A 25654-nucleotide genomic window follows, 5' to 3' on the forward strand; every position below is an offset into this window, starting at 1 on the left:
TAGGGAATTTAATCATAGGTTGAGGGTAAAATAAACAATAATGTGTTTAGGATTACGGTTAATAATGAAAAATAATTGTAGCAATGTTGAATCCCAAGTGATTTAAACTGTCCCTTGATGTAACGCAAGCTTTCTCCGAAGAAAAAATGGGTGGGTTATATCTATGATATAACCGCAAGGTTGACGTGGGACTACCGTAGCTTAGCAATTATTTGTTTGTTTTGATTTAATTTTTGATTGAATAAAACAATTTCCGAATTGAATTGAATTCAATATACTTATTTTGTGAGTAAAAAGATTGTATAATGCCATGTGAGGTCAATTCATGCATTTGGATAGATTATGTTCTTCGTCACAAATAAATTTAATGACAGTCCTTTTACGTTTGGTATGATGACATCTTGGTTTTGAAGTCTGTGTTAAACAAACACATTTCAGTCGGAACAAAAATGCCCCCGATTTGCATGTATTTGCAATTCCGAGGTCACCAGACACCTTCGTTTAGAAACCTGTAATAGGTAAAAACATTTCAGCCGGAATAAAAATGCCCCCGAATTGCATGTATTTACAATGCCAGTTCCCTCACGCTCCTTGGATTTAAAGTCTGTGTTAGAGAAGCACATTTCAGTCGGAAGAAAAATACACCCGACCTGCATGAATTTGCAATGCCAATTTCCCCAGACACCTTGGTTCTGAAGTTTGCGTTAGGGAAACATAATTCAGCCCGAACAAAAATGCCTCCGACTTGCATGTATTTGCAATACCAACTTCCCCATGCCAATTTCCGCACGCTCCATGGATTTAAAGTCTGTGTTAGGGTAACACATTTCAATCAGAACAAAAATACCCCCGACTTTCATATATTTGCAAAGTGGATTCCCCCAGGCACATTGATTTTGAAATCCGTGTTAGGGAAACACAGCTCGGTTGGAACAAGAATACCCCCTACTTGCATGTATATTTGCTAAGCGGATTCCCACAAGTACATTGAATTTAAAGTCTGTGTTCGGGAAACCGTAAATCGGGCCAATCAAAACTAGGCAGTTAGGGTGTTTAGATGACGCTTGACATTTCACAGTTATTCAATTGTTTATCTAATGAAAAATAACATTTTATCAATTGCGATAGAAGCGTAGAAATATTCCGTATCAATTGATGCAAACATCTTCCCGTTCCAGTAAGAAATGTTCGAGTTATAAGCATTTGGAATCTTTCATTTTTTCCTGCATGTTCTGTGTTAGGTTTTCATTTTACTCCCCATATACTCCGGTTAGACGTAGTCCCACGTCAAAATCTATAATGATTATACATTTTAGACCTATGTTATCCTTATGTTACATTACTCAGCACTTTTGTAATATATTCTTTCTCCGAATTCGCTCCTTTTCCAGATTAACTACACGACTGATCAAGGTCATATCCATGGAGCCAAGGAAAGGATACATTGGACGATTTGAGTAGCAGCCACGACATTGGATATTGAATGGTAATGCGCGCGGGAAATCGATGAAATTATACCATTCTGTTTCTTCCCCCCAAAACCAGTCGTGCAGAAGCAGAAACGAGAGAAACCATTTTAGCGGTTCGGTTTGCCGCTCACCGAAAGGACATCCCAAACCACGGCTCTCGGCCAGATCCGTAACAGAATGGTACGAGCTGTAATATTTTTACGATCACATCAAATTGTTCTCCAATGTCGACTGTACGACGGCTATAGTTACTACTGCTTCTCGGGAGAAATCTGTTGCTACCAGCATCCGGACCACACTCAATGTGTTGCACAATTTAGACCTTGGTCCTGGTCTTGTGCCAATTCATCCGACGACGACAACGGTGACGATGATGCTGATGACGTCTCACTTGTAGCTGATGCTGATGAAGATGATGAAAATATTAAGATAAAGAATGATTGCTCAAACAGAAACACTTTTATATCTTCCGTTGGCCCGCTGACTCATTCGAGGAACTATGATAACCGAGGACAGTGATGGTGGTGGAAAGTAAACAATAAATATTTTCAGGACAAAAATTGAACGGATGCGCGGGGGGTTGGGAATATCAGGACTTGCAGAAAATATGCATATAACGGAAGAGAATCTAGCGATAACCGCGCTGGAAACGTCGGTGACAGCTTCTGGGGCGGCAGGTGGTGAGAAAGTAGTGGCAAACGAAATCACCACTGTCAGGGAAATCATTTACGGAATGGAACAGTTGGAACTAAATAACACCGATTACGGGCTGGGAATTTCGCAAGTGAGTGATTCCCTTTTTTTACATTTCTTTCTTATATACGCGAATGCTTTTGTTTCAAATGAGTTCAAATATAGAGACAATGACTTTAGTGGTGCTGTAAAGTAAGAACCCTGTAAGTTGTTTTCATTGGCAATTGTAACTTCTTGAAATGAAATCAAAGCGAGATGTCTCACTTTCTTAGTTTAGCTCGGTCAACATTGAACAGATTTCAGAACTATCAAACATATATTTCATTGCATTTTTAACTTTGCTAATACATTAGATTTTTTTTTATTTTGCCTAAATCCCAGGTTGGGTCACACAATAACGACGAAGGCATTGTTAAATCAAACGTCACTACTGTGAATAGTACCGAACAAGTGATTGATAGCTTCTACTTCTACGAGGTGAGTAACAATTTTTGACTAATTATAACAGTTAATATTCATTTTCCGGGCTTTAGAAAATTTATTCATGGTCAAACTTTTTACATTTAAAAGACTCTGCCTTAAACGTTTTCCACAAACGTTTTTTTTCACGTGTAAAAGAAAAGTTTTTTCTACAACGTCCAATTCCACTGGTTTTAAGTCTTTTAGAAACTGTAATTGATTCTGTTGAAGATCTATCAATACTTGCAAATTTCGGTCATTCATCTGCCAACTGAGATGAAAATTCTTGTCGAGATATTCTTTCTCCTGTAGCTTAACCCTTATAACCCTATAAAATGCAAACATTTATAGCAATTAAATCCAAAGTGTTAGAAGGCATGTCTACGAGAGTTTGATTTTGTGTTATACTTTCTAGTCATTGACGGATTTCATGCCAACTCAACTGGCCATTGGCAGCAACATCTCAGATTGCAGTGAAACGTTGTAGGTGTTAACACGTTGAGCCCAGCGTCGGTCCCTAGGGGCCGACGTTGAGCTTTTGGCAGGAAAGCGCTGACTGACTGGGACTGACAGTTACAAAATAAGAAAATAAAAATATATACGGTTTGTTTTCGGATGTTTTACAAAATTTGACTACTTTCTAGTGGAATCTCTGACTACTTTCTATCTATACAATAAGTATCCTTGGAACCTGGGACTGACACTGATATTGTGCAAACGCTCTTAATGTGCGCTGAATAGAAAGCGGAGCAAGAAAAAGACGGGTGGGTAATGTCGGGGACATAACCGGAGTGACGTAGGACTATACAAAGGGGACAGCTTTTTCTAAGTATATATTTTAAATACATTGTTTTTTCTGAAGGCTTTGTCCTTATTAAATGTTCAACGCCGGGCATCTTTTGGCGTATACACATATCGTACAATCAAACTGATGGCTGTGATAGGGAATGAATAGGTAGTCATCAGCTCTTTCAATATCATATATTTCACTATTGAGCACATTACCGTACCTTAACTGTGGTTTCGGAGACGAATAAATTGTAAGATTTGTAGTCTCCGCAAACAAAGTAAATAAAAATGAAAAAGAACTGAGGTTTTGGAGACGAACTCTACGATCTGTCGAGAAATAAACGAGCTATAAGCGTTCTGAAAACCCAACAGTAAATACAGGAACGGATGACCTTCGGATTAAAGTCCTTTAAAATAAGAACAGAGTAGCAGGAAATACATAGCTCATCATGTTGCTCCTTAGTTATTTTTCTATACAATGCAGATGTAACGTCAGTCAATTTTCAACATCAGTTATCAACCAAAGAAAGCAGTTCTTGCTATTGAGAAAATTCGTTAATGCCATCCTGCATACAATGTGTTGAAATTTGAACCCATTTTTCATCCGGAAACCATCCGGGTTTGTGAAAGCTGAATGATCAATTTAAAAAACACTAACCACCAATAAGCTCAAAAACAAGCATAAACAAAATAATTCAGTTCATATTATATGTCATATTATGTCACTTTAGAATGCATTGGTATTGTGAATAACTTTTAATAACTCTTCTTTGAAAGGGTCAATGGCCCTGAAAAGCGCCGTGTTTTACGGTGGCTGGTTTTGCCACCAAAGCAGTCTGTATAAACAAACTTTTTCCTTCTTCTACCTGCTGTCGTTTTGCGATTGCGTTTGTCACTCGCTGGAACTAGTTGTTGCCACCGAACCGAATGTGGTATGTTCTGTAGGAGGGTTTTCTTATTGTCGTGAGCAGCTTTGCAAGCCAACTCGAGCACTCCGGCGGCCGAAACTCTATAACCGCTGTTAGGTATACTGGTGCTCCGGCACCAATCCGTTCGGCCTAGTTACCCTTGCGGAGCAGTCAGTGAATGCGACCAATAGGGAACTGCAAACCTGCACGATTCAAGTGGGACTTTGCCTTTCCCTTAACTTGTCCTCCTTTGTCACGTCCACACGTCCACGTTGCTGCTTGTGTTGCTTTGTTGATGTTATGCGATCCGGGTCCGCGCGTTTTGTACTTTAGCGGTACACGCTCACAGGATAGAGACAAATCAGCAGAATCACCCAAAGGGGCGAGTCCAACGAGACGAACGAATGAGCGTTAAAAGGCAGGAATGGCAAAAAAATATATTCATTACGATTTGTTCGCTCGTTGGATGCACATGCATTTGTTCAAACACGAAGGCACCGAAGACTAGTGGAATAGTGGAAAAGCCGCCAAAAAGTTCGGCATGGCGCAGAAGAATATCTCGGAAACCGACAAGAAGAAGGAGAAGGAATCATATGCTATCTAAATCATAAGGTGCTGAATTAGGATCATTCCGACATCGGTTTCTCATCGAAGGCGATGAGCGTCATGAGCTTCGTCAATGCATCCTTGAGCGTATCGTAGCGGAAGCCTCACGTCTGACCCACTACAATAAGCGGTTAACCATTACGGCGTGGGAAATTCAGATCGCAATCAGTCTGTTGCTGCCCGGTGAACTTGCATGCCGTTTCCGAAGGTACCAAAGCGGTGAAGAAGTATACTAGCACCAAATAAAGATTCGGAGCAAACCCAAAAAAGGGCCCTTTTCAGGACCACAAAATCATCTTTAATCTAAAGAGTTTATTGTTTTGTTATCACTCGATCACTCCTCATCTTGTTCGGCTAAACCTGTTTAGCGATTTCGTTTGCCACTCGCCACAGGATTCACAGTTGGAAAATTTCTTCCCATCCAGCTTGGGACACGTTGTACTGTAAATTACATTTAATGCGACATGCCGAAGCACCACTCAGTGTAGCATTGGAGGCGATTTTAACCTGTAATTGAACATTTGCGATGACAGTGGTACAGCTTCCACAGTTGCAAAATTTCTTCCCATCCAGCTTGGGACATGTTGGGTCATAATTAGGCCCCCAACTCTATGTTTACAAAAATGTCCAACTAAATATGTCACATTACAGGTCCGTCCAATTAGCTAAATGTCGAACTAAATGTAAATTACTGTACTTTAAATCTGGAAGCAATTTAATTGGTGAAAATTGAATAATCGAGAAAGTCCCCAACCATCAATAAGCTCAGCACAACTGCCAAATTCTCATACTCATCATATCCTGGCAACAAATTATGAAAAAATCAATTTGTGTTTTATTATTATTTTGGATAATATTTTAGAATGCATTGAACTGTATTTCGTAAACTCTTTTTTGAAAGGTTTAATAGCCCTGATAAGCGCCGTGTTTTATGGAATGGTTCCAATTTAAAAAACTTAGTACTCGTGGTTTTGAAAAAAACCATTTCGAACGCCCTCGATGCCGCCTTGTTCTGGATTTGCCATCAAAGCAGTTTGTATAAAGAACAAACTTTTTTCTTCTGCTACCTGAAGCCATTTTGCGATTGCGTTTGCCACTCGCCACTCGCTGCAACTGCCTGTTGTCTTGATGTCCACCGAACCGAATGTGTTCTGTTCCGAATGCGGGTTTTCTTATCGTCGCGAGCAGCTTTGCCAGCCAACTCGATCACTTCGGCGGACGAAACTGTATAACGGCGGCTAGGTGGACTGGTGCACTGGTACTAACGCGCTCGGCCTAGCTGCCCTTGCGGAGCAATTGGCGGATACACCTACGGGGAACTGGAGACCAACACTGTTCTAGCGGGATTTTGCCTTTCCCTTCACTTTTCCTCCTTTGTCATGTCCAGACATGGCTGCTTGTGTTGGTTTGTTAATGTGATGTGATGCGAAACGATGTGGTGTACGGTTTGGATGAGAATGATCGTTACGGCAGCGGAGCGGGGATTTTTAAGCTGAATGGCTGGCTCGAGAATTACGCATGTGTGAGACTGCGACCAATGTTTCGTTTATATTTTTTCTTTTTCCTTTCCAATCGTGCTTCGTTGTATTTCGCTGCTGCTCTGATTGCCCGTTTTGGTCGGTACGATTTGAGGAGCACAAAATGGACCAATCAAAAATGGGCACATAGTGCATTTGGACAATGCTTGATATTTCACAATTATTCAATTGTTTATCTCAAGAAAAATTAAATGTTATTCGTTATGATAGATGCGTAGATATATTTCCTATCAATTGATGCAAACACCTTTGCGATCTATTGAGAAATGCTCGAGTTATAAGCGTTCCAAATCTTGCATTTTTTCCTACTTGTTCAATGCCTAGATTCTCATTTCACTCCCTATATCTTCCGGTTAGACGTAGTCCTACGTCAAAAATCGGGGCTTAACGTGTTAAAACAGGGTTTTCCAACTTTAAATTCCGAAAGTAAATTGAAATAAAACACACTTAGAATTCGAATTTCGATGAAACTCTTATTTGACATTAAAGTTTGGTTTATGCAATTATGTGTGAAATACAACATTATTGAAATGTCCACCTAGGGCTTCCTCGCACACCTTGATCCGGAACAGGTAATTTTCGATGACTTTTCGGCACATATGGGGCGGTATATCGGTCATAACTTCACGAATGTTGTCTTTCAAATGTTCAAGAATTTGCGGAGAGTTGGCATAGACACGGTCTTTCGCATAACCCCACAAAAAAAGTCCAGCGGGTTCAAATCGCATGATCTGGACGGCCAATTGGCATCACCAAAACGCGAAATTATGCGTCCCTCAAATTTCGTTCGCAATATGGCCATGTTCGGTCGTGTTGTGTGGCACGTGGCGCCGTCCTGCTGAAACCACATGTCATCCGTATCCATATCTTCAATGTGTGACAAAAAAAATCGGTTAACATGCGGCCATAGCGCTCACCATTCACAGTTACCGTCTCGCCGTCCTCATTTTCAAAGAAATACGGCCCGATGACTCCACCAGACCATAATGCGCACCAAACAGTGACTTTTGGCGGATGCAATGGCCTCTCAAAAATCACGTGTGGATTTTCTGAGCCCCATATACGGAAATTTTGGGTGTTCACATAGCCACCGAGCTCGAAATGTGCCTCATCGCTGAAGAAAATTTGATGCGAAAATTCAGCATTTTGCTGCTGTTGTTCGTTCACCCAATCGACGTATGCCCGACGCATTCCATGATCACCACGCTCTAATTTTTGTACCAGTTGGACTTTATATGGATGTAGGTGCAAGTCCAAATGCAAAATTCGCCACAATGATGTGTTTGACAAGCCCAATTGCTGAGCACGCCGTGGAATCGAAACATTCGGGTCATCCTCCACACTGGCAGCAACAGCAGCAATATTTTCGGCCGAACGCACATTACGATGATGCACAGGTTTCACAATATCCGCTACGGATCCAGTTTGTTCGAATTAACGCACTACATTAGCGATTGTGTGCTCTGTAGGCCGTCCATGACGACCAATATCCGTCCGTAATGTTCGAAAAACATTTGCCGGGTTTTCATCATTTTTATAGTATAATTTAACAAAATTAACACGTAGTGCGATGCTAAAACGATCCATATTGTAAAATGGCAGACATTCAACTAACGATATGACGCTTTGGTTGACAGCTATGTCAAACGGTTGTCAGCGCAGGGCTGTATACTTTCGGAAGCCCGAAATGGAAAACCCTGTACATTGGTCACTTAAGCAACTTTGCATTCTTGAAATTAAAAAATTTAGTTTGAGTATGCAAATTTACTCAAATGACCAATGTCTTTCAACCCAGAACGTTTCACTGCTCTCTGAGATGGTGCTGCCAACTTCTGAGACGAGTTGGCATGAAATCCGTTCATTCGGTCCTTTCTATCCGTCCATCCATTGTACACATTTACCCGTGCTTTCTGTTTCCACAAATGTATGCTTCCAACTTAGCAAGGGATCTGTTTTGTTCGACTTTTGATAATTGTGAAACTACAATTTACTGATTTGTAAAACAGTATTGAAAAACGTGTCATTTTGTCTTTCTTTTGTTTTGCCGGTTTGTTCCTACTAATTCCATGAGGTTATGCACCAGAAAACCAAATTTCAAATCTAGTTTTAGGAGAAAATTGAAAACGTTATTTGAATAAGCACTAACTATATCATACATTTTCTGCAACAAATTTAATTTTTATGCACCAACCTTTGAGAGAGGCGAGTTTAAAAAACTACTTAATTATATTTAAAATATTTTAGGTTTTCACTATTTTTATGTTTCTTGAGATATCTCTGCACATGCTTAACCAAATTTCAATGTCAAATACCATTGAATGGGTGATTAAATGCTTGTTTGAAGAGCCGTGGGTGGACCTACGTTTCATTTTGTAATTTATGAGAAACAAGCATTTTAAAAACAGGTATTTTGAAGCGTTGTTACGTCACAAAAATAGAGCTTTTTTTTTAGCTTATCAAATGAACATAGGTTCAATCATTTTTATACTTGGGTTTCTCTGAGCAAACAATGAAAGTCTACAACGCACAAAATTTGGTTAAGATCGGTCCACAAATAGAGAAGTATGAACTGTCTCCAGAAGTTGTTGTCACGTCACGAATAGTATTCGATCCATTCCAGTATGACGTAACAACATTTTGACTCACTACAAACACTTTTTTTGCGTTTTCACGAATAAAGCACACAAAATTAAACGATGTTATAGTAAAATTAAGAAAATTTCCAACAAGAATCATCAGTTGGAGAATATTTTATAGTTAGGTTGGCTTGTTGTCAGTCAAATACTTTTGTGACGTGGCAACACCTGACTTTTTGCTGTTTCGGACTGTTGAACATTAATGATTAATTTCATTAATTACCGTTTCGTTTCAAAACATACAAATGATATTTCTCCTATGTTTTATCAACAATATATGAACGTAGATTCCATAATATAGAATATAATCTTATTTCAACTTCCGGTTTGCTGATGGTATTATTGAATGCTAATAAAAATATGGAAAACCCATACGATATGGGCTTACCAGCGGAAGTCGAATGTCGTATTCCGATGCCATTTTAGAATCGAGGATGTTGACTTACGGTTCGTTAAAAACGTATATAAACGGCCGGGAATGGCATGAAATCTCACAATACGATCGTGAATGGTAATGTTGGCATATAACCATCGGTGCACGAAGAGGAATAAAAAAAGAATAATGTTTGATAGTGAGAGATAGGATTTAAGTGAGAGGGAGATAATGTTTGAGTGGGAAGAGCCTAGCCTTAGAGCGTTGTGTGGTGAGTTATACAAAGAAAGTGCACATACAAATGTACACGCAAACATCAACGATTAACGATAAACGATCGAAGTCAACGTCAAAGTCAAAGTCATCTTCAATACGCAAACATAAACGCCTTTGCACAGGTATGTGAGTTTATCAAAAGTTTCTGATAGCAAAATCAAATGCGTTCCCCCTGTAGTGAACCCCACTCGATGAACCAGGATTGTGCTAGCCATTGATGGCAAGCGCCAGAGTGAACGTGTTAAACAATCACGATATAAAAACTGGAGGTCGGTTTTGGACCACCCCGACTTTTCCCAATTAAAGACATACCGTGTATTACAGGTAACAGGTAGATTCAAATTATATAGTTTTGTTTTGATGAACATACCATAAACAATTAAAATTACCTTGTTTCGCAATGTTTCACAAACTAAAAGAACATAGAACTCATTTTGCACACAGGTCGAATATATTTCTTCTCTGACTTTGGAGGAATGAAAACGTAAAATGGCGCTAAAACGCTAGAATGAAAAGAATTCACTTTATTATCAAATTGTCCGCGTTATGACACCATTGAAAATTCAGTAGGAAGCACGGTTGCGTTAGGACCACTTTCCCCTATAGGGTGGACTTTTGGAAGGGGAAGGGGAGATCTCAGAGGAAAGTAAGAAGTATTCAGAGTAATAAAAAAACATAAAAAATAGTATATCGATTGCTACAATACGGTGAAAATCTTATTTAATACAACTTATTGATTGTGTGACGTGACAACGCTTCGTGGAGACTGTTTTTTCGCACAGAGCGCGTTGTCACGTCACAAAATGCATGCCGTCAAAATGCAGTTGCGAGTTTTATGAAAAACTGAGTATACAGGAATCTTCGTTCATCTTTAATTGCCAAATCATAGAACAAAGTTTATTTGTATGTATTGAAACGGAACTGAAAATATAACATTAATGTTCAAAAGTCGGAATCCGCAAAAAGACAGGTGTTGTCACGTCATAAAAGTATTGGGCTGGCAACAAGCGAATTCAACTGCAAAAAAATGGATGGGTTATATTTACGATATAACCGCAAGGTTGACGTGGGACTTTTTAGCTTAGCAATCATTTGTTTGTATCAATTCAATTTTTGATTGAATGAAACAATTTCCGAATTTAATTGAATTCAATATATTTGCTTTGTAAGTAAAAAGATTGAATAAATGCCATGTAAGGTCAATTCATGCATTGTGATGGATTATGTCCTTCGTTACAAGTAAATCCAAGTAAATCGTTTGTATGATGCCTAGGACAAAACATGTGAACGGAAGAATTCTGAAACGATTATTTTATTTTACATTTTCCACTGAAGTTTGTATCTCTCAAGTGTGCGTACTGCTCGAACCGCGAATTTGCTTGATTTGATGAACTTCAGGGACTCAGTTTCGATTTTGACATATACGTCGAACGCATATTGCTTAATCAAAAGGCGTTATCGCATCAAATGGTTAACAACATTTTGCCTAATCATCAAATGGTATGCATATAAATTCAATGAGCAGAGGCATATCCTTCAATGCAATCTTGAATAACCGAACCAAAGCGTTGTGGTCGTACCTACTTCTGTAATCCGAGTTAGAAGAACACTTTTCGGAGTTCAAAAAAAAAACATGTGGGTGCAGTAGTACCTCCGATTTGCATGAATCAACAACTTAAACATCTACTCTTTATACTATAGAGGCTTTAAACTTGAAAGTTCATTCGCATCTAGTGTCTGGATGATTTTTCCAGGTTCTTAAGTATAGAAGATCGTATTAAGAAAACATATTCTAGTCTGTACAAAGGCAAGCGAGTACAAAAGTACTCGCAGTTTGTATTTATTTGCAAAGCCGATTTCCTCAGATACCTTGGTTTTGAAGTCTGTGTTAGGCAAGCACATTTCAGTCTGAACAAAAATACCCCCAACTTTCATGTATTTACAATGCCGATTTCTCCAACGCTGCTTGCTTATGAAGTCTGTGTTAGGGAACACATGTCGGTGAAAACAAAAATCCCCATACTTTCATGTATTTGCAATGCCGTTTTCCCCAAGGCTGATTGGCTTTGATGGCTGTGTTGGGGAAACTATAAATCGGGCCAATCAAAACGAGGCAGTTAGGGCGTTTAGATAACGCTTAACATTTTACGGTTATTCAATTGTTTATCCTTACATACATATACATTTTATTAATCGCGATACATGCGTAGAAATATTCACTATCAATTGATGCAAACATCTTTTTGATCCAGTGAGAAATGTTGGAGTTATAAGCATTCGGAATCTATCATTTTTTCCTGCATGTTCTGTGTTTAGGTTTTCATTTTACCCCCCATATACTCCGGTTAGACGTAGTCCCACGTCAATTTTCTCCAACTGAAGATCCTTGTAGGAAATTTTCTCAAATTCCCTTTAAATCGTTTACCATTTGGAAATCGTGTGATGTATACATGAAAACGAGAAAAAACTGTTTTTAGTGAGTCAAATCGTTGTCACGTCACGCTGAAATGGGTCTAATGTAGTTATTTTTGATACAAAATGCGATGCATGTATTGAGTAGATCTGCCTCTTGTCGAAAACAGCTGTTCATAAACAATAACTTTTCCAACTGGATATTTTGTATTCCACATCATCGATATGAGAGCAAATTTGTCAGTCCACAAATGCTGGGTTCGCTCGTCACTTGTATCAAAACGAATAAATCGCTTATTTTTCGAAAAACGATTTCTGTTCTTTGTTCGTCAGAAGTAGGATCCCATAACTTGTTCCAGCATCTAAATCTCGGAGGAGCATCTAAGTGTCTAAATCAGTAGAAGTTATTTATTCACTCATTTATTTATTTATTTATTTATTTATTATACATCCATTTCATCCCAAATCGATATGGTGGTTCTCAGATTTTTGGTGAAAAGTGGTGGTTTTGTTTTTGGCATGTGGAGGTTTCAAGGACAGTTTTGTTGTTCTTGAAAGAGATTTGTATCAATACCTGTATCGAGCAATTCAACGCAAAAGTGGATAGAAAAAGTTTGAAAAGAAATGAAAAGAAAAGCAACCGTATGATATTCAAAAAAAAAAAATTTTCCAATTTTTCTTTTTTTCAGTTTTTCATCTTTTTATAATGGTTGCGCGCTATACGGGGATTCGGACAAATTATAGAAAACCGTAAACCGTTTAAATTAATGGACTTCTCTCATATTTCCGACCGTTTTATTTTGTGGACTATTCTAATTACATCTTAACTCGAATAGTAATTTGGTGCGACTGACTGAGCGTGTGCTCCCGTGGCCGAGTTGTTAGCGTCATAACTAACATGCCGGGTGTTCGGGTTCGATTCCCGTTCCGGTCGGGGGAATTTTCCGTCAAAGAAATTTCCTCCGACTTGCACTGTGATCACGCGTATTCTAGAGCTTGCCATTCAGAATGCATTCAAGGCGTGTTATTTGGCATAGAAATCTCAACTAAGTACTAATAAAAAATGACGCAAGTAATACTACGCTGAGACGGCGAAGTTCCTCTAGGAACGTTAGTGCCATTGAAGAAGAAGAAGACTGACATGGGAAGCGACCGGCACAACGAAATACTGTCTACGAAGATAATGTCAGAATAAGATTACAGAATTCTCTGAGAATCTCTGATTCCGTGACCACGATAGCGTGATCATTATAATGCGACCGAAAAAGACAAATTTATTCCTGCAATTTTTGGATCGCATGTTGGTACCCTAAATCAGGATCTAAAGATTCTATCTCTCGCTCGACCATATAACTTTTCAATTTTTCTAATTTTTCAAGTTGTCAACTTGTCTACTTTTCAGCTTTCCGACTGAAATTTCAAAATTCGGATATATACAAAATATTTAGTTTTACAACTTTTTGACTATTAAAACTTTTATTTCAATTTTGAAATGTTTACATTAATTTAATTTTGGAAATTTTCATATTCTCGGGGGGTGTCTACATAACTCAAGAAATAATCAAACAAATGGAACAAAATTTGGCGTGTGGAAGTTTTAGGGGTCAATAAATGTTTCTATGATGGACACTCCTCACCCTCTCTAGGGGGTGGCTGCCAAACAAATGAAACACAAATTTCTGTTTAACTCGAGAACTAATCAAGCGAATGGAGGCAAACTTGACATGTGCGGGGTTTCGGGTACGAGAAATGTTTCTTTGATGGTTTGATAATTGAAATTTTTGGAAAACTCTGAAGGAAAACAGGAATATTCGGAACATTGAATTATCAAATGTTCTACGATTATCTCGTGAGAGGCGTTTTCAGTCCATTTCATGTTTGCGGTAACGAAATTGTTCGAAAGTGGAAATGGATTTTCAGGTGAAGGAACGCACTCCTATATCTTCTAACTATATAAATAAAAACTAATCGCCAAAAGTATTGGTAAGCGCAACACTCGAAGAAAGTGTAGTCCGATTTGAGCTGTCTTAATTTTATTATATTTTCTGTACCGAACATGTATTCCATGGGACGGAGAAACAGTTTATATGCAAATAATTGATGAATCTTGAACGAGAATTGTGTCTGAAAATAATTTTATATTCTAATGAGTTTTGGTAGAAGTACTGGGAAAGTCGTGGTAAAAGGAAATTGTAAAGGGTCAATCAGAAGATCAATTAGTCAATAGTTCTGCGATTGGATCCATGAACGATCACTTAGTAAGGAAATGTTCAGGAAAGACAAAGAATAAAGAGAGATGGAGATTGAAAAAATAAGTAGATTCATAGTATAGAAAAAGTCGTGTAGGAAATTAAAGAAATAGAAAGTGCAATTTATTAACTTCTATTGGAGTTGTAAAAGCCATCATTTGACCGCTCTGGTAGGTTTAGTGTTAAAGTACTAACACTAAACCTCATATACATCACATTGAATTTTTACATGTTCCTCAATGTATTTTTCCTTGGAATGCCTGCTAACCCACTACTGTTTCGAAATGTGTCGTCAGATTCTTAAACCCAGAAGAAGAATATTGTAACTTTATCTATTTTCCCAACACCTCAACACAATTTACACAGTTCCTTTTGTCCACCTCACCATGGCGAAGCATCAAAATCGCATCGTATTCACCTTAATCGCGTCATATTTCCCAGAAATGCATGGAACCCGTCTAGACATAATGTGATTTTTATCGACCACCGTTTCCACCGTCGATGACAATGAACGGATATCCTCCAACTCCGCCCGGACTCTGGCACGGCCAGTGTGCCACACACGTGTGGCGAAGGATTAGCGTCCTTAGTGGATCCACAATTCCATGCCTGCCCGAAAGGACAACTTTCTCACGCTTCAACTGACGACGACGATGCCGCGCGCGCTTCAAGCAGAGAAAGTCGATGTCCTTTTTCTAGTTCAATTCAAATGCTGCAATAAAACACACCAAACCTAAAACGAGTTAACTTTCTCAAAGTGGGTGGATAATACTATCAGCACTTATCATAAATTTTACTTTACGTTTCCACGGTCCTCTCTTTTTTCCGGTGGCTCCATGAGCTATTCCGTGAATTTAGGCTCAAATGCCGACAAGGCTTAGGAATCAATTAGCCTTGTCGGCATGTAGACTTGTGAAAGTATGATTAATGAAGCAGATTAACCTCTCAAAACGAATAAAAGAAAAAAATCTACGAGTTGATACTTTTGTGCCATTTGATGAACTCTCAAATCCCCCGAGTCAATCATAAGTGTAGGCTAAGAGCATATTTGCCTGAATAGAATTGGCTAGTAAAAGCAAACGCTTTCAGACTGAACGCCAACCATCTTCTGTGTTCAAGGAATTCAGGATTCAGGTTACCGTGGATAATTCTGTGAGTATCGATTTTTTCCCCTGTTGCTTGGGATGCATGATTCGCGTCAGTCACGTGACAATGCTGCAGGGAAGTGGAGCTTCAAATGAGAGCAACGACACCACGATGGGTTTGAACTTAGTTGGGTTAGCATAATGCGTGCGTGTGTGTATGTATGCATGTATACGATTATGGTGGAAGTTTTACTGAGCTGAGCGTTGGTACAATCGGTTCAGTAAACGGATAATTGGAAAATCAAAGATCGGGAAGCAAGCAAGATGGAACAATATTGATTTCGATTCGACATTACATGAAGCATAACACTAATCAACGATTCAACTTTACTTATATTCGTTCAATATATAAAAGAGTCCTAGTATTTATTTTTATTGCTACCCTAAATGATGGGTAATTGATTTATATTTTTAAATATGTTTGTATTCTCATCTAATTTCAGTCCAAACAGACTGAACGTCTACCCATTCATTTAGCTTCCAATACAGTTCACATGCTGAGATAACTTTCACACTGTATAGTGTACCTGTTCGGATAATGATGCTACATGCTCTTCCCGTATTGAATAATCAAATCTCAAGATACGATATTTATCCTAATTATTTATGGAAGACTAGCTGACCCGGCCAACTTTGTCTCGCCCAAAATTAATCAGAATATGAACTCTTGCGAACATTCACGTTTTCTTACTAAGCGAATTTTCATGGATTCAATCGCAGAGCTCGCTATTGATTAATCTTCTAATTGACCTTTTACAGTTTCCTTTTACTAAAAATTTTCGAATTACTTCCACCAAAACTCGTCATTGTAATATGAAGTTATTTTCGGACACAATTTCTGCTCAATTCTTGATTCATTTGCAAATAACAGGTTTTTCCGACGCATGAAATACATGTTTGAAAAAATGTCAAAAGAACACGGGAAGAGACGAATACTACTAAATAAAAACGGCTCGAATCGAATCATTTCTTCTTCAGGTTTTGCGCTTAGCAACACATTTGGCCTTCCATTTTTATTTATACAGATAGATAGATAGATAGATAGAAAATATAGGAGTGCGTTATTTCGCCTGAAAATCCATTTCCACCTTCGAACAAAGATCAATTTCGTCAGCGCAAACATCGAATGGATTGACAACGTTCATCATGATGTAATTTTAGAACATATGGTATTCAGTTTTCCGAATTTTCCAACATTTCTTCAGAGTTTTTCGAAAATTTTGCGATTAATTAGTTTGAGTTTAGCACAGCAGGTTCAAATTTTACTGCTTCTAATGTCGAATTTCGTTGCAAATAAACACAATTCGGGTTTGTTTTGATTTCCCATTTCCATTGGGAAAAAGGGCAGCTGAAGCGCATCGAATGCTCGTGGCAGTTTATGGTGGCTGCTCCATCGGATAGATTTTATAGGTAACGATTTTAGTGTTAAAGACGAAAAGCGTCCGGATCAACCGAAAAAGTTTGAAGACGAACAATTAGAGACATTACTCGATGTCAAACAGTTGTGATATTTCTTTCAAGGCATCAACATACTAACCCAATGAAAAATATTGTTGGATCTAGTCCTGATGGTTCAACAGGTTTTGGTATACACCAATCAACTATAATATATATATCAACTTCTTCATATTTCGAAGACTTAGTTTTCCCTGTTCGATGGTGTGGAATTGCACTCCGTAAGCTGAACTGGACCTCATTTCCACTTCCCTCACATGAAGCACACTACATGCTCATAAACGTCCATTCACTAAAAAAACGCCGTAAATTACTTTCTTTTGTTAACCCTCTACCATCCAAGTTTTTTATTTATCTAAAAAAAACTACTCCACTTTAATCTCGAATTTCCGACTTTCAACATAAAATACTCCCAGCAGAAAGCTGCCAGCACAAAAACAATGTGTATGTGTGATAGATGAAAATATTCTAAAGACGTTCTAAAGGGTGTGTCACATCAAATTGCATCACGGAAAAAACGCTGTAGAAATTCGCCCAGTAGACCGATCCTTTTGAAAATTTTAGACAGTAAAATAAAAACTATTAAACAACTTTTGGCATTTTTTTTTATTCATACTTCGAGCCCAAGCCCGTTTGCTCGCACCTTCCTCTTTACCCCGTCCATAAGGACGTCTGTACAACGTCAGGTTGTAGTTTTTTTTGAACAGAAATCCATTTTCTCTTGAAGTCCGCCTCCGATTTGACAACTTTTGGGTTCTTCCGGAGGGCCTGCTTCATAATCGCCCAATATTTCTCTATTTGGCGAAGCTCCGGCGCGTTGGGCGGGTTCATTTCCTTTGGCACGAAGGTGACCCCGTTGGCTTCGTACCACTCCATCACGTCCTTTGAATAGTGGCACGAAGCGAGATCCGGCTAGAAGATGGTCGGGCCCTCGTGCTGCTTCAATAGTGGTAGTAAGCGCTTCTGTAGGCACTTAAGGTAAACCTACCCGTTTACCGTACCGGTCATCACGAAGGGGGCGCTCCGCTTTCCGCAAGAGCAGATCGCGTGCCACACCATGTACTTTTTGGCAAACTTGGATAGTTTCTGCTTGCGAATCTCCTCCGGAACGCTGAATTTGTCCTCTGCGGAGAAGGACAACAGGCCCGGCAGCTGACGAAAGTCCGCTTTGACGTAGGTTTCGTCGTCCATTACCAGGCAATGCGGCTTCGTCAGCATTTCGGTGTACAGCTTCCGGGCTCGCGTCTTCCCCACCATGTTTTGCCTTTCGTCGCGGTTAGGAGCCTTCTGAACCTTGTATGTACGCAGGCCCTCCCGCTGCTTGGTCCGCTGGACGAATGAACTTGACAAATTCAGCTTATTGGCGACATCCCGGACCGAACTTCTCGGATCACGTCTACACTGCTTAACCACGCGCTTGTGATCTTTTTCACTGACGGAGCATCCATTTTTGCCGTTCTTCACCTTCCGGTCGATGGTTAGGTTCTCGAAGTATCGTTTTAGTACTCTGCTGACCGTGGATTGGACGATTCCCAGCATCTTACCGATGTCCCGATGTGACAACTCCGGATTCTCGAAATGAGTGCACAGGATTAATTCACGACGCTCTTTTTCGTTCGACGACATTTTTCCAAATTTACGAAAAATTGACAGTGAAGCATGGCCAACGTGATCTATACACTCTTATCTGATTATAAGCGAAAGCTGAAGATATAATTCCTAAAAATTAAATTTCTACAGCGTTTTTTCCGTGATGCAATTTGATGTGACACACCCTTTAGTGGGGGTGAACATTGAAAATAATGTCTGAATAATTTGAAAAAATAATCCGCGAAGCCCGTTTAAAGGCGGGCTAGGGCTGTAGAGGGTTAATGACCTAATTTCTCAACGAGTACAATCAGCTGAATTACTAGAAAAATTAAATTTCTATGTACCTGAGCGTCAACTAAGAACACTCAATTTGTTTCGAACAAAAAACATCCAGAATAAATTATGCAAACAACGCCCCTATCAATCGCATGAGGCGTATACACAATCAACTCAGCGAAAAAAATGATACAACAATGAATAAAAAAAGTTAAAAATGTAACATGTAACAAGTAACATTAACATATAAGTATGTAGTCTACATTTGTTTGACGAAAATGTATAAATAATATTTTATAAGAAAATGAATGAAATGAATAAATAGTATTTTTGTTGTTTTCATTGCGATCTCTTTTTTATTATTAATAGATCCTTTGTTAGTAAACATATCTATGGTTGTTGACTTTCTCATTAATCTTCCTCGGCAATTTCCATCAAAACTCAAAAATGACGAAATCCTCCAGTTCAGTACTTTAGTTTCAATGACATGGTTATCATTCAGATTTTTTCAAAACTTTGTTCATACGGTGACAGTTGCTCAAAATCACAATTTTCATTATCATATGACCAAATCAAAATCTTTGACCGTTTTAAAAAATGTTGTTGTTGGGGAATCAACCATTTAGGAAAACCAACATTCTTAATTTACCGAATACATCGTTAAAAATATTACTCAAAAATTTTATTTGATATTAAAATCTTTTATACACTTCGAAACACCACCATTTCAATATTTTTGTTAGCCTGCAAACATCCTGTTTTTGGCACTTTTTTTTAAATTGATGCAAAAGATTTAAATACTTTTTTTATTTCATCAAAGTAACAAATTATCCTAGTGCAGAATTTATTGGAGTTCTAAAAACTGACTTTCGATTTGTGGTGCAATGATTATTTATTGAATTATTCTTCATCAAAGACGAAGGGGTCATTTTTCATTCAAACTGAAATATTATTGTATAGAAAGGTCCTACTGGGAAGTCCTATAAACCAGTTGGTTGATGAAGTCAATTGGATTTGCTGTTAAGTTGATTAGCGAATTATTTTGTTAGTCCGCAAAATCTTTGAAAAACAGAAAATTATAATTTTTCATTTCATCTCGGCATTGTTGTCCTACATACATCAAGATGAAAATATATATGTAAATCATTCTAATATCTGAACGTTGCAGCTTTAGAATGATATATACCTCATCGATATGCGTTAATTTTTCACGAAGTTACAGCAGGTCTAAAATCGCTCAAATTTTTCGACTTCGCACTTTGTTCCTCTAATTTTTTTTATCAAGTGTATTACGACGCTCACTGAAGCTCGATCCTTAAGGAGAAGGTGGAAGAAAATCATTGTAGTAGTATGGGTAAAACCACGTGTTAAAGTGGAGTAATAGTGTTTGTGAGAGAAGAGCTATTTGTTTCGTCTGTTTTGATTTTTGTACGTAAATAGATCAATTCACTTATCAGACTGTATGGCGCTTCACTGACACGAGTCATAGAATACATTTGAAAAAAAAATAACAATTCAATACTAAAGTAAAATATATGAACGATGTGTTCCGAACAATTGCAAATATAAATATATATAGAAGGTGTATTTGCATATGAAGTAAAATTCAGATTATACGCGAGCGTAACATGAGCAAATTTATAATACATGCGAATTGAGGCTCTTCTGATATTAACCAGTTCTCCCGCACAGTAACTCGATGTTGATAATTCTTTAATATTTTCCTTCGTTGGTCGTATTTTTTCACATATTCACGTTGGAGAGTCTTAGCCCTTCTCTTCGTTGGCCGAGGCATTTTGATTTTTTATTTTCAGCCGAGGCCGAGGCATTTTGGCGTTTTTATAGCTGTTTTGATGATGTTGTCTGGCATCAGTGTCGAAAAAATAACAATGCTTTCACCAATATAAACAAAACTATTGAGGAAAATTGAAAAATTAAAACATAACTTTCAGTGCACTAGCTCGAGTTTTCCGACGTTTTCCACTATACATTGGGACGACAGATGAAAATTTAATATCTTGTGAGTAATCGATTAGAGTTTAGTTGATATTACTTGATGGAAAGTTTGCGAAAACGATCATTTTCTTCACACTGTTTCGCAAAATTATTGATTTTCGAGCGAGGGGTGAGGGAGGGAGATGAAAGAAATAAGCGCCATTATGGCAGCCATTTGCCATTTTTTGATCGGAAGCAAAAACTGCCATATCAGTGTTAGAATATGGCAGTTTTTGCTTCCGATCAGCTGCCAGGATTCATATTCTCAAGCTGGAGAGAATACAATATCGTTGCCTGCGTATAGCCATGGGGTGTTTGCATTCGACACATACGATGAGTCTCGATGTTTTGGCAGGAGTACCCCCGCTTACTCTTCGGTTCACAGAATTATCCTACAGATTTCTCATCCGTTGCAAGATCATGAATCCATTGGTGATTGATAACTTCGAAAATCTACTCCAACTGATTCCTCAGTCAAGTTTTATGTCTTTATACCATGAGTACCTTACCCACGACGTGCACCCTTCACCAGGCATCTCCAACCAAGTTTGCTTCCCATACTTTTGCAATTCCTCTGTCATTTTTGATCTGTCCATGCGACAAAAAATCCATGGAATCCCAGATCATCTACGCTCCGATTATATTCCGCCGATATTTTCGGCAGAATATGGGAAAGTTAGATCTGATAAAATGTTCTTTACTGACGGTTCATACATAAACGGGTCCACTGGCTTCGGCATCTTCAATGAAAATTCCAGTGCCTCTTTCAAACTCAAAGATCCTTGTTCCGTGTATGTCGCTGAACTGGGTGCGATATACTACGCACTGGGGATCATTGAAACATTGCCCATCGACCACTATTTTATTTTTTCAGACAGTCTCAGCTCAATAGAGGCAATCCGCTCAATGAAGGTTGATAAACGCTCATCTTATTTCCTAACTAGAATAAGACAACTATTGAGTGTTTTGGTCGAAAAATTATTCAAGATTACCTTAGCATGGGTTCCCTCTCATTGTTCGATTCCGGGGAATGAGAAAGCGGACTCGCTAGCTAAGGTGGGCGCTTTAGAAGGCACACTTTTTGAAAGGCAAATTGCTTATAATGAATTTTTCTACATTCCTCGTCAGTACACGCTCGTAAGTTGGCAGCGCATGTGGAGTGGAGATGAGTTCGGTCGTTGGTTACACACGATTATCCCTAAGGTCTCGACGAGTGCATGGTTCAAGGGATTGAATGTAGGTCGTGATTTCATTCGCGTGATATCTCGGCTTATGTCCAATCACTACAACCTAAACGCGCATCTCTATCGCATTGGGCTCGCAGCAAACAATCTTTGTGATTGTGGCGATGGCTACCACGACATCGAGCATGTTGTCTGGTCGTGTATCCGGTTCCATACTGCTCGCTCTCAGCTCTCTAGAGCACTGAGAGCACAAGGCAGACAATCGGAGATCCCCGTCCGGGATATCTTAGGTAGCCGTGATCCTGATCTTCTGCTTCATCTATACATGTTCCTCAGGAATGCCGATGTCAACGTTTAATGATGTTTCCTTCGTTATGTCCCCGTTTTATATCCCTCCTATCCGATCGATAAACTTTTACTTAGTCGCGGCAATACATACACACACTCTTTACAGATACACGGGCCAAAGGTTGTGCAGTCCACTGAACATTCAACAAGAGCCAAAGGTTGTACCGCTCATGACAACTCTACATGAACTGATGATTGTGCCGGTTAGTGACCATTCTATCTTGGATTCCTCGAGTCGAGAAAGACGCACCACGCTAGATATGAGGTACAGACTAGGGGGGCGTTGCTGATTAAGGGTCAACTGCATCCCAATAGGAAGTATCCCGTGTCGGGCACACGTACAGAGCATTGGAGACAGCAACATCCGAATTACGAAAACACTTGTAATACTAACCTCGAGCCAGCCGCGAGTAATCGGTTACATATTACTAACATAGATAATAAGAAAAATTGTCAATGTATTGAACTCAAACAGCCGATTGCCAAAAAATATTTTTTTTGACAATTTTTTTTTAAATAACAGTAAATATCGGCGTTTCATGTAATTATGAGACATTTGGAATCATTTTTTTTAACCCTGATTTCCGGTGGATTTTCTATTTTCAAAAAACTCAAATTTTAACGTCTGCGACAGTCCAATTGAGCTAATATTTTGCATTGTATTTTATCGTGTAAATCAATATTGCGAGTTTCCATGTGAAAAAATCGAAGTTACTATTTTTACTGGCACCGAAACCATGCGTTTTGCTTCGTATTGCGATAAAAAATTAAGAGTGTCGATTTTTGACAATTTTTTTTGAGATGACAGTAGATTTCGACGTTTCAAGCAATTTTAAAACATTTGTCATCAAAAAATTTTTTTTTTCAAAACACTGATTTCTTTACTGATTTTTCGATTTTCAAAAAACTTTAAATTTTGCCGCTTTGCGCCATTGTCCCTTAAGTCCTATTGAACTGATATTTTGCATAGGGTTTTTTTTGAGGTGGTGAATATGTTTATGAGGTAACTTTTTGAAATTCGAGATGACCATTTTTACTTGCACCCTAATGTACATATTAGGTTGGAGAAAAAGTAATCCATTATTTTCTCGGTAGCTGGATTTAGAGATAAATATATCGCGTAATATCGATTATTCTATTGCAAGTTTAGGCTCGTTGTATAGGTGGCATTTCACACTAAAAAATTCGGTTAACAAAGAAAGCGGAAGTCAATAAAGAGAAAATTCGGTACATTTCACACTTTTTCTTTCATAAAGGTGAAAATGCAAGCCAGGCTATTGAAATTGTGAATTGTGTTCATGGTGCCGATATTTTATCAGTAAGATACGTGGAATCTAGTTATTTAATTTTTTTTTAATTTGTGACATATTTTTTTAAATTGTTTGTCTAATTTATTTTGTGCAATACACTCAATTCAGATCTCTGTTGTTAACAAATGGACCGTTTAAAACGAGCGATTGAACAGAAACGTGCAGAATTGGCAAACCGAAGAGGTGTTGTGTTCCATCAGGACAACGCAAGGCCACACAACTCCGGGAGCATGATTGGGATATTTTAATGCATCCACCATATAGTCCGGACTTGGAAAGTGATAAGAAAATTGGGATCAAGAGAAAATTGTTAAAATTTATTGCTAGAGTTTTTCGCCAAGACTTCTATGTAAGACGCATTACGAAGCTACTCTTAGAATGGCAACAAATATCACAACAAAACGGTGTACATTTGACCTAAATCGGACAATCCGAAGCATATTAAAAAAAAGTTTTGAATTTTACGCAAAAATGATGGATCACTTTTTCCCCAACCTAATATTTTCTGTACATATAACCAACCGTATGTGAAATGAATGTCAGATGCAATACACATCCCTACCAACGAATGATACATTTGCTTGGTGTCATTTACTCGCTTTTTTCACGATCACTTCACAAATCGAAGGTTTTCCGGTTACCGTTTCAATAATAACCAAAACTTCAAAGCTGAAATAAAAAAAATTTTTATTTAAAAAAAATAGTTGTCCCGGTGAACTTCGTCCCGCCCAAATTTATTTTTTTAATATGAATTCTTTCGAACATTTATGTTTTCTAACCGAGCGAACGTTCGTGGGTTCAATCGCAAAACTCTCCATTGATTGATCTAATCACAGTTCCGGTTTTATGGTATATCCACTCAATCAACGCTTCATCAAGTCAATAATCGTTATTAAACTCATGAAATTTAGTTCGCAGTTGCGTAATATATTCTTTGTTCACAATTAAGTTTAATGAACGCTCTATATAACAATATCAATTAGAATAACATTGAATAATCTAGCAAACATTGTTCAAAATTAACACATTGTGACATTGTGCTTTTTCTTTGAGGTTATTTCCTTTGGGATCGTTTCCTTTGTGTTTGTAACTTTGTAACTTTGTGTAACGAGAAAATGCTCACTGCTGCTAGACATTAACATTGAGGTTCCGACAACGCATAGACATTACACAAATATTATTTTCATGTTATGAAATTGATTATATCACGTGAAGGGATAATCATAGGATAAAATGTTTTATATATTTTTTCATGTAAAATCACATGTGAATTCCATATTGCATTTTACTTTTCTTGAATGACTATGATTTCACTAAGCGTTTAAATTTCGAAAATTTCTAAAAATTCAAATTTTAATTTTGATGAGTACGACACGGTACCACTATACGTAATTTTTTGTCGAATTGGAAGGGATTTGTATTTTTATTTGTTGATGTCAGTATAGTGTTTATCGCCACCAATTTACTTCCAAAATCCTAACCATTAAATACTCACGGCTCTGTTTATTACGTTCTTCTTCTTCATCTGTCAATCGCCTACAGTTCGTTCAACCAAGGGTCAACACTCTTGTTCTTTTTGTACTCGAGGTATGCAAAAAAAATTAAATGTGGAGAGAACAGAGAAAACCAGGAAAAGTAGATTTGATAGCAGGAGTATATGTTGAAGTACATGAATTGAATTCATGGTTCATTTTATTTATCAAGAGACTATAGGCCTTATTATCGTATACACTTCACGAATAAAATGAAATGAACGACACGTAATTGAACTTCGTTTTACGAGTTAGTGAAGCGTCAAAGATAAAAATAGGTTTTCAGGCAGAATGAACATTTTTGAAATAGAAATTATGAATGAAAATTAAATTCTCCGTATCAAATTAGTGTTCAATGTGAATGGAAAACTTTGTTTTTTGATGTGGTAAAAAATTTCTTACAAGAATAAT

General features: G+C 38.1%; 1 protein-coding gene across 5 annotated transcripts in view; it reads left to right on the forward strand.

Moving 5' to 3' along the window:
• LOC129775858 (cardioacceleratory peptide receptor-like) overlaps positions 1-25654 on the forward strand; it is a 237690-nt gene that overhangs the window by 145033 nt on the left and 67003 nt on the right. For 3 of the 5 annotated variants that reach the window (XM_055781019.1, XM_055781018.1, XM_055781020.1), the window contains 2 exons: positions 1392-2253; positions 2544-2639. In XM_055781019.1, coding sequence (XP_055636994.1) covers positions 2038-2253; positions 2544-2639 — 312 coding nt within the window. In that variant the 5' untranslated portion in view covers positions 1392-2037. Of the gene's footprint in view, positions 1-1391; positions 2254-2543; positions 2640-25654 lie in introns of those variants that run through there. The other 2 variants (XM_055781021.1, XM_055781022.1) reach the window with 2 other exon arrangements.

The sequence above is a fragment of the Toxorhynchites rutilus genome, chromosome 3 (genome assembly GCF_029784135.1).
Source record: "Toxorhynchites rutilus septentrionalis strain SRP chromosome 3, ASM2978413v1, whole genome shotgun sequence".
Classification (NCBI taxonomy): Eukaryota; Metazoa; Arthropoda; class Insecta; order Diptera; family Culicidae; genus Toxorhynchites; species Toxorhynchites rutilus.